This window comes from Hyphopichia burtonii, assembly GCF_001661395.1.
Source record: "Hyphopichia burtonii NRRL Y-1933 unplaced genomic scaffold HYPBUscaffold_1, whole genome shotgun sequence".
NCBI lineage: Eukaryota > Fungi > Ascomycota > Pichiomycetes > Serinales > Debaryomycetaceae > Hyphopichia > Hyphopichia burtonii.
In genome coordinates this window covers 2,535,819-2,553,151 of record NW_017963728.1, presented here as the reverse complement: position 1 = coordinate 2,553,151, position 17,333 = coordinate 2,535,819, and the positions used below count along the sequence as shown (strand labels likewise).

General features: G+C 33.9%; 6 protein-coding genes across 6 annotated transcripts; 1 reads left to right on the top strand and 5 right to left on the bottom strand.

Moving 5' to 3' along the window:
* Positions 1 to 455: 455 nt before the first annotated feature.
* Positions 456 to 4,608, top strand: HYPBUDRAFT_4343 (uncharacterized protein; the record flags this gene model as incomplete). The annotated part of the gene is made up of 2 exons (XM_020223419.1): positions 456 to 564; positions 833 to 4,608. The coding sequence occupies 2 exons, from the start codon at positions 456 to 458 to the stop codon at positions 4,606 to 4,608; spliced, it is 3,885 nt and encodes a 1,294-aa protein (XP_020079545.1).
* Positions 4,609 to 4,647: 39 nt separating this feature from the next.
* On the bottom strand, positions 4,648 to 5,247 carry HYPBUDRAFT_151786 (uncharacterized protein). Its single transcript, XM_020220682.1, has one exon. The coding sequence runs from the start codon at positions 5,063 to 5,065 to the stop codon at positions 4,847 to 4,849; it is 219 nt and encodes a 72-aa protein (XP_020079544.1). The 5' UTR covers positions 5,066 to 5,247; the 3' UTR covers positions 4,648 to 4,846.
* Positions 5,248 to 5,474: 227 nt separating this feature from the next.
* On the bottom strand, positions 5,475 to 8,927 carry ZCF16 (Zcf16p; the record flags this gene model as incomplete). Its single annotated transcript, XM_020224016.1, has 1 exon — positions 5,475 to 8,927. A coding segment is annotated over one exon (3,453 nt), but the record flags the coding sequence as incomplete, so codon positions are not given.
* Positions 8,928 to 9,536: 609 nt separating this feature from the next.
* Positions 9,537 to 11,795, bottom strand: ILV2 (acetolactate synthase catalytic subunit). The gene has a single exon (XM_020220681.1). It carries the CDS (start codon positions 11,710 to 11,712, stop codon positions 9,676 to 9,678), a length of 2,037 nt encoding a protein of 678 aa, XP_020079542.1. The 5' UTR covers positions 11,713 to 11,795; the 3' UTR covers positions 9,537 to 9,675.
* A 922-nt stretch (positions 11,796 to 12,717) lies between these two features.
* MEP1 (ammonium permease) lies at positions 12,718 to 14,340 on the bottom strand (the record flags this gene model as incomplete). The annotated part of the gene is made up of 1 exon (XM_020219524.1): positions 12,718 to 14,340. The coding sequence occupies one exon, from the start codon at positions 14,338 to 14,340 to the stop codon at positions 12,820 to 12,822; it is 1,521 nt and encodes a 506-aa protein (XP_020079541.1). The 3' UTR covers positions 12,718 to 12,819.
* Positions 14,341 to 15,224: 884 nt separating this feature from the next.
* Positions 15,225 to 17,216, bottom strand: FGR23 (Fgr23p; the record flags this gene model as incomplete). The annotated part of the gene is made up of 1 exon (XM_020219995.1): positions 15,225 to 17,216. The coding sequence occupies one exon, from the start codon at positions 17,214 to 17,216 to the stop codon at positions 15,225 to 15,227; it is 1,992 nt and encodes a 663-aa protein (XP_020079540.1).
* Positions 17,217 to 17,333: the final 117 nt, after the last annotated feature.

Sequence of the window (17,333 nt, the reverse complement as noted above, 5' to 3'; positions counted from 1 at the left end):
TCCAGGGAAATATTCTTTATATGATATTGGCTCACCGAGCGGAATTGTATTTTTCAACGAAATTTGGCCCAATTCCGCTTGCTCGATAAGACCCATAAAGGTTAACTTCGGAATGCACCGCATGCTGAAATACATATGAAGAGTACTGGCAGCTAAAATAGCCAGAATGGTCTAGATTTCAAGCTACTGAAAGTGGAGCCATTTAGTCATTGATGGAGTTTGGGTAAGCCAATCGATTCGGGACTTTCGATGGCCTCAAATGGCACTAGTCTACATACGGGCCACTCTTCTCTGAGTAAAGCAGACAATCAGACAAGCAAGCAGACCGCCGAATTATTGAAAACAGTGCTTTGCAGAAGCGATTTGGCTGCAACGGACATACTCTACTAAGTATTTTAAGTGCAAGGATCGAGCTTGTTCAGACCGGCCAGATCTACCTGATGGCCAGCTTACAGATGCACGTAGTACCAGCCAGGAGTAGTCAAACGTCGTCAAGAACATCAAGAACATCAAGACACCAAGAACATCAAGAACTCCAAAAACATAGCTATTCTGTTGGTTGTAGTGACCGAAGATATACGTATACGGATCGAGGTGTACGGATGACATTTCCGAGAAACTACCTGCAGGACACCTCGTCAAACTCAAATCATCGTTTGGCGAAGACATCAATATTTACATTGAATCGGATACAGAAGGAAACAATTGGGATGTTGTCGTGGCAGATTAAAGAAGTTACCAGTATCGTGTCATTAGCCGTTTGTACCATAGATAATAAATATAAAATCCAGGAAATTCTGAGTATTTAATCACCAATACAACAGAAAACTAGTAATAATGGATGAGTTATTGGAACAAGGATTAGTGAAGAGAAATGACCAACTTCACTCTAGAATAAAAGAGTTGATTGATGAATTGAACGATATTATAATTGAAAATGGGAAAAACTTACTAATAGTTGATAGAATTGAAAAATCCAAACCTATATTCAGTAGATTGAAATCATTAATTAATGAGTTTGAACCAAGTCCCAAATTACTTGATTGTAATTTGCATTATTATATCGATACGCTATCGAAAAATTATTTGAAACTATATGATAACGTGGCTCCAATACCAAAAGAGCCAATTGAAAGTGAATCGGAAAGTGAATCAGAAACTGATAGTGAGTCAGAAAGTGATTCGGAAACTGAAGATGCCGACACAACCATTAGATCTGAAGATAAAATTGGGAATTTTGTTGAAAAATTGAAATCAAATGGATCTTCACCAAAATTAACTTCAGCATTGATAAATGAAGAATCAAGTTACTCTTTATTATCTTTAGCAACAGAAATTTCCGAAGTTATCTATTATTTTGCTAAGATAAGAGGGTTTAAATTCATTACTAACTATTTTTCGAGTGATGTTTATCTTATCCCGAAATTAATCAAATTAATTACTTCAAATGATTTGAATGATTTTGAAAATTTCTTTAATTTAATCTGGTTATCGAATTTAGTATTGGTTCCTTTCCCATTATCAAATATTAGTGATTCATTAAGTGAAACCATTTTCAAAATTGGTTTAAGACATTTAACAAATAATTCAAATGCTTCTAAAACTCAATTAGTTTCACTGATTTTGTTATCAAGATTATTAACTAGAGATGATTCGATTAAAAACAATTTATTATCAAATTATTTCAATCAGTACGTATTAAATGAATGGAATCCCAAGACTAATTCAATCATCAATCAACACCAGTCGGTTGATCAAAACATCAAATTAGGTCATATGATGACAATTAATAAAATTTTGAAAAAAATTTCAAATGATGAAGTTAATAAGTACATTGATTTAATCTATCATCAACTAATCGAAAACGACTTAATTCAATTGAGAATTCAAATTAATGAAAATTTAAGATTTGGTAAATTGTCAAATTTAAACATTCTTTACATTATCAAGATTTTAAGTAAATTATCAAAATTTTACTTGATAAATAGAAATTATAATCAAGTCTCCAAAATTATTAATAATTTATTAAATGACATAATGAATCCAATGTTAGATAAATTCGATACTACTTTAAGATATTCAATGGCTAAGAATTTGAGTAACTTAACGAATAATTTATCCTTACAAGCAATTAATTACCAAGAACAGTTAATAATTTATATGATTAAACAGTTGAATATATCGAACTTAACTTTTGATTTTAGCCCCTTTTCAAATCAATCTACTAAATTTAACAAGTTTAATCCTAATTTATGGATTAATTCAAATGAAATTTCAATTACAAAATATCATACTATTTTATTATACTTGGCTTATACCTCATTAAATAAATCATTACCAAAGCATTTAATTCCTATTATCTTTAGCATTGTTCATAAAACTTTATTCATTAGTCAAAAAAGAGTCTCGGCCAATTTGGGTAATCAGGTCAGAGATTCTTCTTGTTTTATCATTTGGTCATTATGTCGTTATTTAAATAAAAACGATTTTGAAAATTTATCTTTAAATCAATCATTCTTAGTCGAAAATATCTTATTTGATTTAATTAAAGTGATCATATTTGATCATGATTTGATTATTAGACGTTGTGGAATTGCTGTTTTACAAGAATTCGTTGGTAGATTCGGTGAAATAATTTTCAAACCTTTATTAAAATCTTCTAATAATGATGAATTAGGTTCTTTCATCATTAAATTCATTGAATTTTTCAATAATATGTCAATTGGGTCATTGAATTTATCTTATTTAATCATTGGTAAATTAATTAAAATTGGATTTCCTCAAAAAATCTTCATGCCTTTGATATTGAATAACATTATAAATGATGAAATTCCATTTTCAATTAAAAAGCTTAATTCAAATCATTTAATTAACATTTTACAATTAAATAATGAAAATACTAGTAAAGAAATAGAGTTTCAGATTGATGATAAAGAAGAACCGGATACAATTCCAATCATTAAAATTATTGACACTTTGATTAATGAAGTTGATAGATTCAATACCGGTATATTGAATACTGGAGCCATTTATTCAATATCGGAGTTATTAGCATACGTTGATATTAATATTATCATTGATACTTATCCTCAATTAATTTATCAATTAGATAATTTCAAATTCGATTTCCATCATGATACTTTAGAAAAAGGGGAATGTTACTTGAAATGGATCAACAGTTGTTTAGGTAGTAACAACTATCAAATCTTAATTAAGTCAGATAAATTATGGTCAAACTTGTTTTCGATATCAAGATTAAAATATGATCAGAGCTTGGTTTTAGAATTTAAAATATTCTTTGAGTTGTTGAAACAGAATCAAATCAAAATTTCATTTGAAAATTTCAATAAATTAATCTATTACATTAAAAATAATAATTTAATTATTGCAAAATCTTTAATTTACTATAAATTCACTGATGATAATTTCTTGGAAATTCTAAAATTAATTGAAAACACTCTTGTTGATTGTGATACGAGATCATTGATTCTAAAAGGATTAAGTGATAACCTATACGTTTATGAGTTAAATGAAGTGTTGCTTTTAAGACTTGTAAATATGTTAGATGATTATACTATAACTAATCAAGGTGATGTGGGATCCAAAATCAGAATTTCTACTTTGAATTTGATACAAAATAATTTAAAGAAATTTTTAGAAACTAAAATTATCAATGAATTAGAAAATAAATTGATTAGACTATCCGGTGAACTTATCGATAAAATCAAATATGAATCATTTAAATTATTGTTGAAAATCAATTCAATCAATGACCCACAGATTTACCATGTTTTAGAAGAAACTAATAGTAATGACGCTAATATTTATACTAGTAGTAATGAAAGTGAGGATCCAGATCATAATAAGAAATCAACAATCCATCTTGATGATGTACAATTCTATCGAGTTTTATTAGACTATTACTATAATCACGTATTATGCAAGATTTTGCTAGAAGATAAATACTTAGATCATTACAAAAACTTATCCGTTAATTTTTGGAAAGGGATCGTTTTCAGTATGGGCTCGGTTACCGGTACTAATTCAATAATCAATGAATCTTTTAATCAAGTGATCAGATTAGTTGAAAAATTGAATGAAGTTGAAAAAAACTATGTCTTCAATGAATTGTTAAAATTATTGAAAATTCCACCAGATACTAAATTAAGTGAATTGAACTCAAGACAATTGAAAGTTTATATGATGACTTTAAATTTGTTTGTCAAGTTATTCGAGTCATCCATCAAATTCCCCGTTGAATTTAACTATAATACGTTATTCGTGAGGTGTTACAATTTACAAATCAATACTTCGAATATTACTAGAATCGGTCTAGTTTTGAAAAACTTCCAGTACTTATCCGTGAATAATTCTTTGGAAAAAGACTTCCAATTGAAGTGTCGTAACAAAGTTATTTTCATTGCTTGCTGTTGCCCATTAGCAAAAGTCAGAAACATGGCTAGTGAGATCTTATTTGAGATAATAAATGAATTAAATCCAAAAGATACCAAAACCATTGAATTATTGGATACAATCAATTGGGATAAAACCCCAAAAGACTTGAAGCATTACATTTCACAATTAGAAAAAGTTTATAAACATTTATAAAACATATAAAAGGTGTTTGGAATACATAAAAAAAAAAAAAAAAAAATAAAAAATGAAAAAACAAACCCCTAAGAAACCCAAAATCCCAAACCAAAAAACTTATATAGAATCCACTTGGGAACTTAATCAACTAATAAATATAACCAACTAATAAACGTGATCCTTAAACCATCAATAAAGAAGACTTTCAAAGCCTTAGACTTGCCTCGGTTTCGCGGTATTTACCAACCGAACGCAATCACAAGTTAACAATCAAGTTATCGGATGACTTATGTAAAGATGCTCTTCTCAAATGAGCAAAATGTTGATTACCCTTATCCACCTGAGGTGGTCCATTACTTGTTTTGCCAGTAAGATCAAGCTCGTTGATGGTTCCGGTACTATTTGTAGAAGCATCCTGAGAAGCAGTTGGACTACTGATAGATGAAGTTCTTGAAAAAATCTTTGGGAATGGCATTTCTTTACGCTATACAGAATTAAAAGAAAAGATTGCAAATTATTGAAATATTTATGCAATTTGCAAATTCCTGATATATTTATACATTTTGAATACTGACAGCTAAACCGTCGTAGCTCATCTGAAAATTGATCTTCTCCACAGTTGGAACTGATACAGAGGCGTGCACCAACACAAACACAAACAATATGTGGAGAAAAGATTTTGCAGTGTTCGATAAGGGATGTACGGAGGTTTAGTGAATACACTATTTTTGCAGTCTACTAACAAATAAATATGAATTACTATACAACTAGGGTTCAGGGTCTTTGGTCGTGCTTATTGGTGGGATGTTAGCCTGTGTGGTGTGAGTGGCGGTTGGGCTCGTGGCGGTGGAGGAACCTAAGTTGCCCCATTGGTGGCCAAAAATGTTTTTATGACCGTGTTTTAGATTCATTAAATCGTTTACAACCAATTTTTCCTTTTTAACCAATTCATCCTCAGAAACCTTGTGGTCCGTGGAGCCCATGGCACCATTGTTGTAGTTGAACGTGGTGGGACTGGTGGTATGATTAGGGAAATTATCCTCACCACCCAACAAGAAGTCAAATCTAGTGATTGATGGCATTTTAGGCATACCCGGGAACGAGTTGGGAGATCCTGCCACCACAGCTGGGGGAGAAGATGCATTGGTGGGAGGGTGCATTGGGCCATAGAAATTCATGAGAGATGGAGGAGCAGGTGGACCGACAGTGGTGCTTGGAACAGTGGGGGCGGTGGGGTGTTCAGCGGACGTTGGAGGTGGTGACATTGAGGATTTTGTATTATTTTCAGCGTCGAGATGATGGTGGTGGTGGTGATGATGGACTTCGCTTGGTTGTGGAATGTCAGTCCTTTGTGAGTTTTTCTTGTTGGTGGCCTTTAATGCGTTGATTTTATATTTAATGAATTTCAATATTTTCAAATATTTCAAGTCTTCATCCATTTCCTCATCGTCCCAGTCAATCCCGTCAACTAAATACTCGTCCATCTCGTCATCACTCTCATCATTTTTCTTTTGCTCTTTTAATATCTCGTCTTTGAATTCATCACTCATGAGCTTAACAAATAATTCATCCTCTTTTAATTTAGTAGGGGGTTTGAATTTAGTTGAGCTAGGTGGGATATGGTAATTAATGAATATTTTAATAAACAACTCAACACTTCTGCTTAAGATTTCAACGGAATCGTTAATTAACAATCCACCCTTCTTGAATATTTTTAAGGAACAAATTAATAAATATAACATTTGTAATATTATAGATTTTTTCAAGTTGATTATAGTCATTGATAACCCATTTAACATGTAATTGAAAGGAGATGGGGGAATTTGTTTTCTCATTCTTTTGGTTTGGTTTTGTTGATTAGTATGATTTGGCAACTCTAATCCTCCACCACCAAATATGTTATTGTTTGGTTTCCTTCTCTTAACCAGAAAATCATTAATAACAAATCCATCATCATCAACGTCCAATCCCAAGCTATCCATTATAACCTGATTTGCCCCAGTACTACGATTAATAAGAGGATTGTTATTCGTAGTGCTTGATGCAGTGTGAGGATCACTAACGTTGAGATTACCCGAATCATCTTCCCAACTTTCAATTGACTGTTCAACATGTTCGAATATCAAGATGAAATACGCCAAAACTTCCCTTGAAATATTAGATATCTTAACATAATAATTTTGAGTTAATTCACGATCAATAACAAAATTAAGATAATTCATCGATCTGATTAATAAATAATGGAAATTTAATTGAATTTTAATCAATTGGGATGCAGTATGAATATCAGGTAATCCAGTATTCAAGTAATTGACCAAGCCTTCATGACTTATTCCAGAACTACCTAAATTATTATTGATGGTTATATTATGGTATAAATTGGAGGAAGTAACACTCGATAATCTTGGTAAATTCATTTGACTTGCTAAAGGTAATAAATTTATGTTCTTCTCTTTTAAAGAGTATCTCCAGTTTGATAAGTTTTTATCAATTGTTAAAAACTGAGTGAAGTTATAATTTAAATTACCATCATTCCCATCACCATCATCATCATTTAAGATCCAGTCTAAATGCTTATTACTCCCACTCTTCTTTTGATTTTCAACATTAGAAGAGCGATCATCATTTTTTAAATATTGATAATAATTTGGAGAAAACGAAGAAGGAAGAATAATATTTACTAAATTTAAAAACTCCACACTTGGTTTTAAGAGAGTTTTAAATAATTCATCAACACCACTACTATCAAGAGAATCAATTTCTAATAAAGTACTTAATTTGGAAGGTGTCAATTCAAAATATCTATCGATAGTAACGGGATTAATAACAGTGGTGTTTAAACTTGGTTTAAAACCAAATTTCAAATTGAAACATTTTAATAAAATTTTAAAAGCCCAAAAAATCTTAACACGATTTCTTTTTTGCAGTAAAGTTAATGCTAAATCATTGAAGAACAAGTTTTTTGAATTAAGATTTATACCCAATATACCAATAAAAGAATTAATCAAAGAAGAAAGCACCAAAGACTTTTCCTTATTATTAGTTAAGATTGAGTAATATAAAAACAATAAATAAGTTTGTAATTGATTGATTGAAACATGGAAAACATTGAAATATGGCAAGAAATCATACAATGATCTAATGACTGAATCATTTGATCTGGTTGTATCATTTTTAATTTTTTTGGAAAATGAATAATTTGGAGTTGCATGATTCAATAAAAGGTTTAAGTTAATTGTAGGATCATTCATCATTATCATGGCGTATATTTGAATAACTACCATCAAGTATTCATTCACAACCTGATAATCATTATTCAGAATATTGTAACCATTGATTGTAGCGTCATCATAAGTGAACATAAAGGGATACATTGTATGGAAAGCATCGTAACTTTCCATAAATTGCTTATAATCAAATAATGGGATGAAAGTATTATAATTAATAAAAAAATGAATGATCTGGCAATCAAGTTCTCTTTTATTATTGAACATTTTTTTGAAATTTCCAATAAGTTTAATGAATAAATCATATACGTCTCTAGGTAACTCATTATTTGTCAAATGAGACATTTCACCCAAAATATCATTATGTTGAGCATAATTGTTAACCGTTATAGGATTGTAAATGACTTCCAAATCTCGATTATGAAATTGATTATACATAGTATAAGATGGATGATACAAGTAAGAATTTGGATCATTTAGCAAAAAATTATGACTGTTGGTGATTTTCAAAAAGGGTAAGTTTAAACTTATGAGTAAGTGGTTGAATTGCGATTCAAAATTCAAGTTATCATTCCCAATAACTATACCTTTACTATCAAGATTGAATATTTGATCAATTGGATTATTAATTGGTACCGAATTATTTTCGTTAGTCGTCAACATAACACTCTTAGTATTAGTACTAGGTTTCTCCTTATCCTCAGTCTTAATTGGTTGCATCAGCAGGGCCTGTAGCAGTGGTGGTTGCAGCAGCATTTGCGGTAATGGTGGTGATTGGCTTGATTCGTCCACCGGTAATCCAGCATTCAATTTCAACTGTCTGTTTTCTTCCTGCAAGACCTTAAGTTTCTGTTCCAAATTTTCAGTATATCCTTTTGGGAATGCTCTTCTAGTCAACTTATCACTTGTTTTACAGTCAAAATCAATCTTTTCACAATTTCTACATGGTGTTAAACCATCACATTTGATCTTTTTAATTCGACATCTGTCACAAGCCTGGGACACTCTAACCCCCGAAGTGGTGTTAATAAGCTTCAAGTTTGAAACTGCCTTGTCCGCCTTTTCTTTCTTCGTTTTCACCGGAGGTGATTGTGAAGATTCTGATTTATTTGGCATGTTTTATTCTGTCACTCTCTCAGTCTTCTCCAAGTTCTGTTATATAAAAGTTAGAACCAAGATTATGTAGTAGCTGTTGTGTATCCTGGATAGCGTTTTCAGAAAGAATAAAGAATAAGCAAAGGAGTTCAAAGGTATATATTCATGCTTCAATGTTTTTTTTTTTTTTTTTTTTTTTCTTTTATTAGTTTCTTTAACCCCAGATTTTTGCTTTCCTAATTGAATATTAACAAAATTGATTCATCTTATGACCAATTGTTAAGGTGTACTGATGTTATACTAAGGAAATTGCGAAAAACAGTGCCTCGGATATAAGGAACCAGCCCACAAATCGGATTTCTCGGCTTAACGGATTGCTCTATTATTTCGGGCACGGTACACGTCCTTTTTTTTTTCTTCGCTTGATTAAACTTGACTTACGTCAGAGTCGAACGGAGGAGAGAATGGCAGAGTAGGGAATGGATTTGTAGATTTGTAATTGGAGTTAAGTAAGACATGTCTTAGATCACGTACGGGTCTAAAGCCGAGTTGAATACGGGCTTATAGGTTTTGCAGCCATGGCTGGTACATGAAGATTAACGTAATAATATATTTATAAATAGTAGAATTTGAAATAAAAGGATAATTTAAGAATATACATGGATAAAAAGAGAAAAGTATAAAATGAAGATAAATAGAGGGAAAAATGAAGATAAATAGAAAATCAAACTTTTTAATAACTTGTGAAATGCTCAAGAGATACTTAATGTAAACCACCGGTTCTTTCTCTTCTTATTTCTTTTTCTTGTCTTTCGACTTCTGCATCGAATTGGATGAAATCATCTAATGCATTACCACCTGGAACCATTGGTAAGACAGGGACCTTCTTTTCAACAATGACTTCTAATAAAACAGGGCCCTTTGCGTCTAAGAATTGTTTAACACCAGATTTTAATTGATCTTGAGTTTCAATTCTAATACCTTGTAAGCCCATGGCTTCAGCTAATTTCATGAAATCAGGATTTGATTGATGGGTATGAGAATATCTATGTTCATAAAATAATGATTGCCATTGAGTAACCATACCTTGTTCTTCATTATTTAAAACACAAATTTTAACTGGAGCATTTGCTTGAACAGCAGAAGATAATTCGGTTAAAGTCATACTAAAGGAAGCGTCACCATCAATATCAATAACGATAGCTTCAGGCTTAGCAATTTGAGCACCAATAGCAGCTGGTAAACCATAACCCATAGTACCTAAACCACCAGAGGTAATCATGGTTCTTGGCTTAGTCCAAGTCCAGTGTTGAGCAGTCCACATTTGATGTTGACCAACACCAGTGGTAACAATAACTTCTTTACCATAAGTTTGGGATTGATCAGAAATTTCTCTGATTAAAGTTTGTGGTTTAATCTTAGAATCAGGAGTTTCTTTCATATAATTATAAGGGTATTTTTCTTTCCATAATTTAATTTGAGACATCCAATCATTTCTTTCTTTAATTTGATTAATAAGCGGTAAAAATTTGGAAAGATTTGAAGTAACATCACCTTCAACTGCTTCAGTTGCTTCAACAACTTTATTAATATTCTTTGGACTAATTTCAAAGTGAATAATACCACCTCTACCTTCTTGAGCAGCTAATTTAGCAGCAGGAGCAAATTTTGAAACATTACCAGTAACACGATCATCAAATCTTGCACCTAAAGCTAAAATTAAATCAGCATTTTGCATTGCAACATTTGCAGCAGCGTTACCATGCATACCTAAGAAATCTAAAGATTTTTCATCATTTTGATCAAATGCACCTAAAGCTTGAATAGTAGTAGTAACGGGAATAATTGCTTTATCAGCCAATTCTTTTAATAATTTTGGACCATCTTCATTATTTAATATACCAGCACCACAATAAATAATTGGTTTCTTAGCTTTATTTAATAAACTGGAAGCTCTTTTAATTGCTTCCATAGTAAATTCAGTGGCTGCCTTTTTAGTAATTTGACTTAAAGCATTTGATGGTAAAGTAGTATTGATTGGAATTGGTTCTCTTAAAATAGCTGCAGTAACATCTTTTGGTAAATCAACTAAAACAGGACCTGGTCTACCAGAAGTAGCAATTTCAAAAGCTTCATTAATTCTTTTTGGTAATTCTGCAACATTTTTAACCATAACGTTCCATTTAGTACATGATCTTGAAATACCGATAACATCAGCTTCTTGGAAAGCATCAGTACCAATGGCAGTAGTTGGAACTTGTCCACTGAAAACAACCAATGGAACACCATCCATTAATGCATCAGCCATTGGAGTTATAACATTAGTAGCACCAGGACCAGAGGTAACTAAAACAACCCCAGGTTTACCACTGGCACGAGCATAACCTTCAGCCATATGCCCAGCACCTTGTTCATGTCTTGGTAAGACAAATTGGAATTTTTCAGAATTGTAAATAGCATCGAAAACTGGTAAAATAGCACCACCAGCGTAACCGAAAACAGTATCAACTTTATGTCTTAACATCATTTCGTGGAAAATTTCCCCACCGGTTAACCCAATAAAGGAATCATCCATGATTGGTTGGTGAGAGTGAATACTCTTACCAATACTTTCGTCTTGGGTTTCTTGATTAAATGAAGGTGCTGGGGTTGGTCTATTATTACCACCGTTATTATTTTCATTATTGGTCATAGTAGCCTTAGATAAGTTAGATTTGGTAAGATATCTAACTTGGCCACGACAACTAGCCATAAGAAGTGCTCTTTTGGCACTGGAAGCCCTTATAGTACGGGAGATCATCTTATAAAAATCCTTGTTTTAGGAAATCAACTTGATTCAATCAAATAAGTGAAAAATTTTTTGAAAAAAATAATTTTTTTTTTCTCTCTATTACTTCTCCAGTAAATTCAACCTATTCAACAGGTAACAAAAAAATAGATGAAAAAGTATTATCTTGACAAACAAGTAAGAGTAGAAGTGAAGAGGAATATGCTTTTTTCAAAAAAGACAAGTTTTATTGAATTTAAACTATAATATAAAAATATGGAGTAAGAATGAGTCAGTGAAATCATCAAGTTACTCACCTGAGAAGAGTTTACTGTGAAGTTTTGGTGAACAACCATACAAAACAAAAAAAAAAAAAAAAAAAAACTTGAAAAAGCGTAAACGGCCTTTTTCATCGCACCAACGGAGATTTTTTTTGCTGTTTTTCTTTCTTTTTGCGTTCGGCGACTTCCGGAATAGGCAGCAGTCACGTGAGCGGAGAACTGAAATCACGTGTGGGGTTCCGGCGTTGCAAAGGGTGTTGGATTACGTAAGCCACCGGAACCGGAGATGCTTTCTGGATCAGGCTACAGAGAAGTAGATGAACTAATGATGTTCGAAGAATAGCCAGGGCAAGGAGAGAGGCGAGTGCCAGAAGAGCTATGGAAGAAGCAGACATGAGTAACCTGATTCACTCGTAGTCCAAAAGCACAGTACGACCGCAATTGGAAGGAAGGACGGAGGGAGAGTAAGGATAAGCAAGCGACCTGAACCAAACACTAGACGGGAAGTTGGTAGAGGTGTTATTTGACGAGGACTGCAAGATGGATACACGTCAGGGGAAGAAGGCAAGATTCAGGGACTCTGAGGTCTTCGGATTAATTAGCTGTCAAATCTTCTCCGCAGACAGATATTGCTCTCAAATTATTCAATAGGTATTGCAACACTAATGGCTGTGAAAAAACAAACGGGTGCACTACATAACATCACCTAAAAATACATAAGATTATCTAAAATACAAATATTAAATTAGAAATGAAGGAAGAAATGAAGGAATTAAATAATAAACTTTTGAAACTCTTATATCAAATAATTTAAAAAGGACAAACAAAAAATAAACCCAATAGACATCTAGTCAAATGCTCAATCTTGTTTTTCTAATCGATTGTGATCATCATCATTTTGATTAGTTGAGACATTTGAGCTTCCAACAGCGTTATATATTTGGGTGTTTTCTTTATCAACGTATTCATTTGCTAAAGTGGGAGTTTGAGGACTCATTGATTGGTCCATTTGTTGATGCTGTTGAGGAGTACCCCAATCCCAGAAATCTCTTCTAACTTCAACGTAATCATAAGCAAATTCCCCAATTTGATCTTCATCGACCCCTCTTTCTTCAGAATCGTAATCTAATCTTAAATGTAATCCAGGAATTTTATCAATAACAAAACAAAGTATGGCGGTAACTCCTCCGGAATAAGCAATACAGGCAAGAATGTAAGCAATTTGAATGTATAATTGTTTATAATTATGATCAATCCAACCACCATCATGAGAAGTGGCACCATCATAACCAACCACAGTTTTAGAACCGAAAAGAGCATTAAAAATTAAACCAACAATACCAGCAATACCGTGCTCAGCTAAAACATCAAGAGAATCATCAACACGACACAAGTATTTGAATTTAGTTGAAAAATTACAAACAACCCCGGCGACAATACCCAAAATAACACTAGCCCATAAAGGAATAACTCCTGAAGAAGGAGTGGCAGCCACTAAACCAGAAATGGCCCCGGATAACATACCACCAAGAACGTATTTACCTTCTAATCTAAAATCTAATAAACACCAAGAAATAGCTCCAAAAGAAGCACATAAATGAGTGTTCAACATTGAATAGGGAACTTTGACAGAAACATTTGCACAACTGAATCCATTGAAAAACAACCAACCAACGTATAAAAGACAAGTACCCAAAAACATGGTTGATAAATTATGAGGTCTATAATTAATCATTAAAGTTTCATTACGACGACCTAAAAATGCACTATAAACAAAAGCACTTACCCCCGATAAAATTTCAACTGGACCACCACCAGCATAATCAAGTACACCTGATTTAAACCCAGCAGCCCAACCATTATCTGACCAAATCCAATAAACAACTGGACAGTAAACAATTGTAGACCAACAAAAGAAAAAAATACATGCTGGTAAAAAACGTCCTCTTTCAGCAACACATGCTCCTGCTAAAATAGCCAAGGTAACCAATAAAAACTGTAATTGGAAAAGAGCAAATGCAATTTCGGGATAAGTATCATCCGATGATCCTTTACCTAATAAACCTTTAAACCCAAAATAATGTAAATCTCCAATAAAATTATTGGAAGATGTTGTTGAAAATGCTAATGAATACCCCCAAAAATACCATTGGAAACACCCAATAAATGAACTCATTATAACTATCCATATCATGGAAAGAGCACTCTTTCTTCTTGCTAACCCAGAATATAAAAATGCTAAACCTGGTACCATAATCCAAATTATGGATGATGCAACAGTGAATAATAAAATTTCACTTTGATTATAGTCATTATTTTCAACAAATAGCTTTCGTTTACTTATTATCCCGTTAGATGCTTGTATTATACTAGAAATCATATCTGTATAAGTCTAAATAGTAAGTACAATGAAAAAAGAAAAATGAAAATTTTTATAGGCTTTTTCCAGTTAAATTTTCTTAGAGCAAATCCAACGGTCTTTATAATAATTTAATCAAAACTGGAGTATTGGAGGTTATTCAAAATAAAAATACACTAAAAACCTAATAATAAAAGAAAGAAAAAGAAAAAAAAAAAAAAAACGGCAACCGGACAAAACAAAAGAATGCATCACTAAAGAGAAACCGTACAATTTCACTACTTGATAACCTGATGTATACCCTTACTACATTCCATTACGCTAGGAATGAGCAATTCTGCTACTGTTTTCACCCGTCGCTTCATTTGCATAGCCAGAGAGGTCGGCCTTCATATGATTTAGAGTGAAAACGTTTGCAATTAATGATTCATTTGCAGTAATAAGAAAAGAAAAAAAGGCGGAACATTTCACTACTGTCAAACCTATTTTTCGCTTTTTTTTTTTGTTTTGTTAGCGAGATTTTTCTACGTTGTTATCAGGCCAATCACATACTTTTGCTGCTTATCAATTCATCAGGATGCACGCCCGTACACCGCAATTTTTTTTTCTTTCAACGATGACTACTAGGCTAACGGGCGAGGGTATTCGACGTGACAAGGTATGTGCTTAGATGGAAGCCCAGAAACCCCCTGTGCCTAGACGAGGGCAGCGCAGTTAGAGGTAGCTAGGGGTAAAATGCCCTATTAGATAACTAAAGTATCGCTGACTCGGTACGCATTTTTATTGGGTTGATACTGTCTGGTGCGCAATTCGAGCTCCGTTTCATGCCGGGTCGATGAGTATGCTGCGAAAAGAGCACACTAGTACGTAAATACATGAATACATCAATGTATATAAAGAGCTATTTAAAACAAGCATATGATAAACATAGATAAAAGAGAAAAGTTTGGAGAGGGCTTGATTGCAAGACCCAGGTAGGCCACTTCTGGTGTAGGTGTACTCTGTTCTGGTAGACTAGTAATACTGGTGCTTTCGATCTGGCTAGCTTCGCTTTCGATACATGGAACAAGTGTACTGTAAGTGAAGTGCTTGGTTGTTGTTTCGTCAGTCAGAGTAGATGTAGTTATACTGTACGTGAAGGAGGTATGATCCATGGATCCGCTTGGTGTGATACTTGCAGGAGCTGAAGCAGGGAAAGAGGTGTGCGTCAAAGTGGCTGAAGTATCCGAGGTGGCTTTGGAAGTGCCTGCAGTCGTATTTGAGGACGTTTCTGACCAAGCGGAGCTGCTAGTTCTAGCTTCAAGAGAAGATGACCCAGATGTGCTAGTAGCAAAAGATGAACCAGTTGTAGAAGTTAAAGAAGCAGAAGCAGAACATGATGTAATTGTAGTAGAGTCCGTTTTGGTTTTCAAGGTGGTTTTCAGAGTTAAGGTAATGCCTTCTGACGTTGAGCAACTAGAGGATTCAGTGTTTGTGATGGTAGTTTCTGTAGTGATACTTGCTGAGGTGGAAGTGGAATCAGAAGTGCAGCTTGAGGGTTCTTCTGAAGAGAAAGAAGCTAAACTAGATGAACCAGTTAAAGATTCAGGGGTAGTTATCGAGGTTTCCAAAGTAGACGTTTGTGAGCTGGACGCTTGTGAAGTAGCAGTTTTTGAAGAAGCTTCTGAAGAAAACGTTTCTGGAGTAGCAGTCTCTGAAGTGAAATCAGTCCTCAAAGTGGTCACTGAAGTAACAATATCAGAGGTCACCGAGGAAGAACTGGTTGTATCTGAAGATTCCTCAGGAAGTGTCGTACTTGGAATAGTAGGTGTAGCAGAGCTGGAGAAAACCCAGGAAGTCACTGATGATAAACTGATTGAAGAAGCTGAGGCAGGCGTATCAGAAGATATAACAGAGATATCAGAACCAGGTGTAGATAATTCAGGTGTTTGGGGGGATGTGCTGTCGCTTGAGACTATAGTGGTTGAGCCACCGTCACATAGGTGACATGGGACGGTTATGATCTTAGTAGAAGTAGAGCGAAGCGAGGGTGAAGAGCTGGACGGAGTCGAAAGAAGCTGAGCAGAAGATGGTTCAGAAGAGGCAAGGGATGTAACTTCAGAAAAGAAAGTAATTTCAGAAAAGGAAGTAACTTGAGAAGTAGAGGGAGAGGATTCAAATGAAGAAGTAGAAGAAACAACAGAAATAGAGGACACAGCAGAAGTAGAAGTGGCAGAAGAAGTATGTTCAATAGAAGAAAAAGTGGGTTGAATAGAAGAAGTAGATTCAATTGAAGAAGAAGTAGGTTGAATAGAAGAAGAAGTAGATACTATTGATGAAGAAATGGGAGAAGTAGAGGAAGAAGAAGAAATAGAGGAAGGAGTTAGTTCTTCAGAAGAAGTAGTTTCCACAGAAGAAGTTGTTTCGTCAGAAGACTCAGTAGGAGATGGAACAGGATCATCTGAAGCAAAAGTAATGGTAGAAAGAGATGTTCCACCATGGCATTGATTGCATGGAACGGTGATTGTCCTGGTTGAGGTAGAGCGAACAGAGGAAGTTGAAGATGTCACCTCAGGCGTTGTAGACGAGAGGGTAATTGTAGATGTTGTGGAACCACCGTGGCATTGATTGCATGGGATAGTAATCACCTTAGTGGAGGTTGAACGGGCAGTAGTAGTCAGAGAGATATCAGACATAGAAGTAATTGAAGTATCAGCAAGCGATCTTGAAGGAAAAGGAGCAAGAGTTCTGGAAAAGAAAATACTATCCGGGATACTATTTGTTGTGACCGCAGAAGTGAGAGTGGTGACAGTTGAGCCACCTTGACAAGTGTGACAAGGAATAGTGATGGTTTTAGTTGAAGTTGAACGGGCCAACAAGACGTTGAAGAGGAAGAACAAACTGAGATACTTGAGCATGGTGTGATGAGCAAAACGAAATGGAATCAAACCAAAGAGGAAGAATACATTTTTATATCAAAGGCAATGAAGAAAATGGCTGCAAAGATGAAACCAGACCCGATTACCCAATCGGGA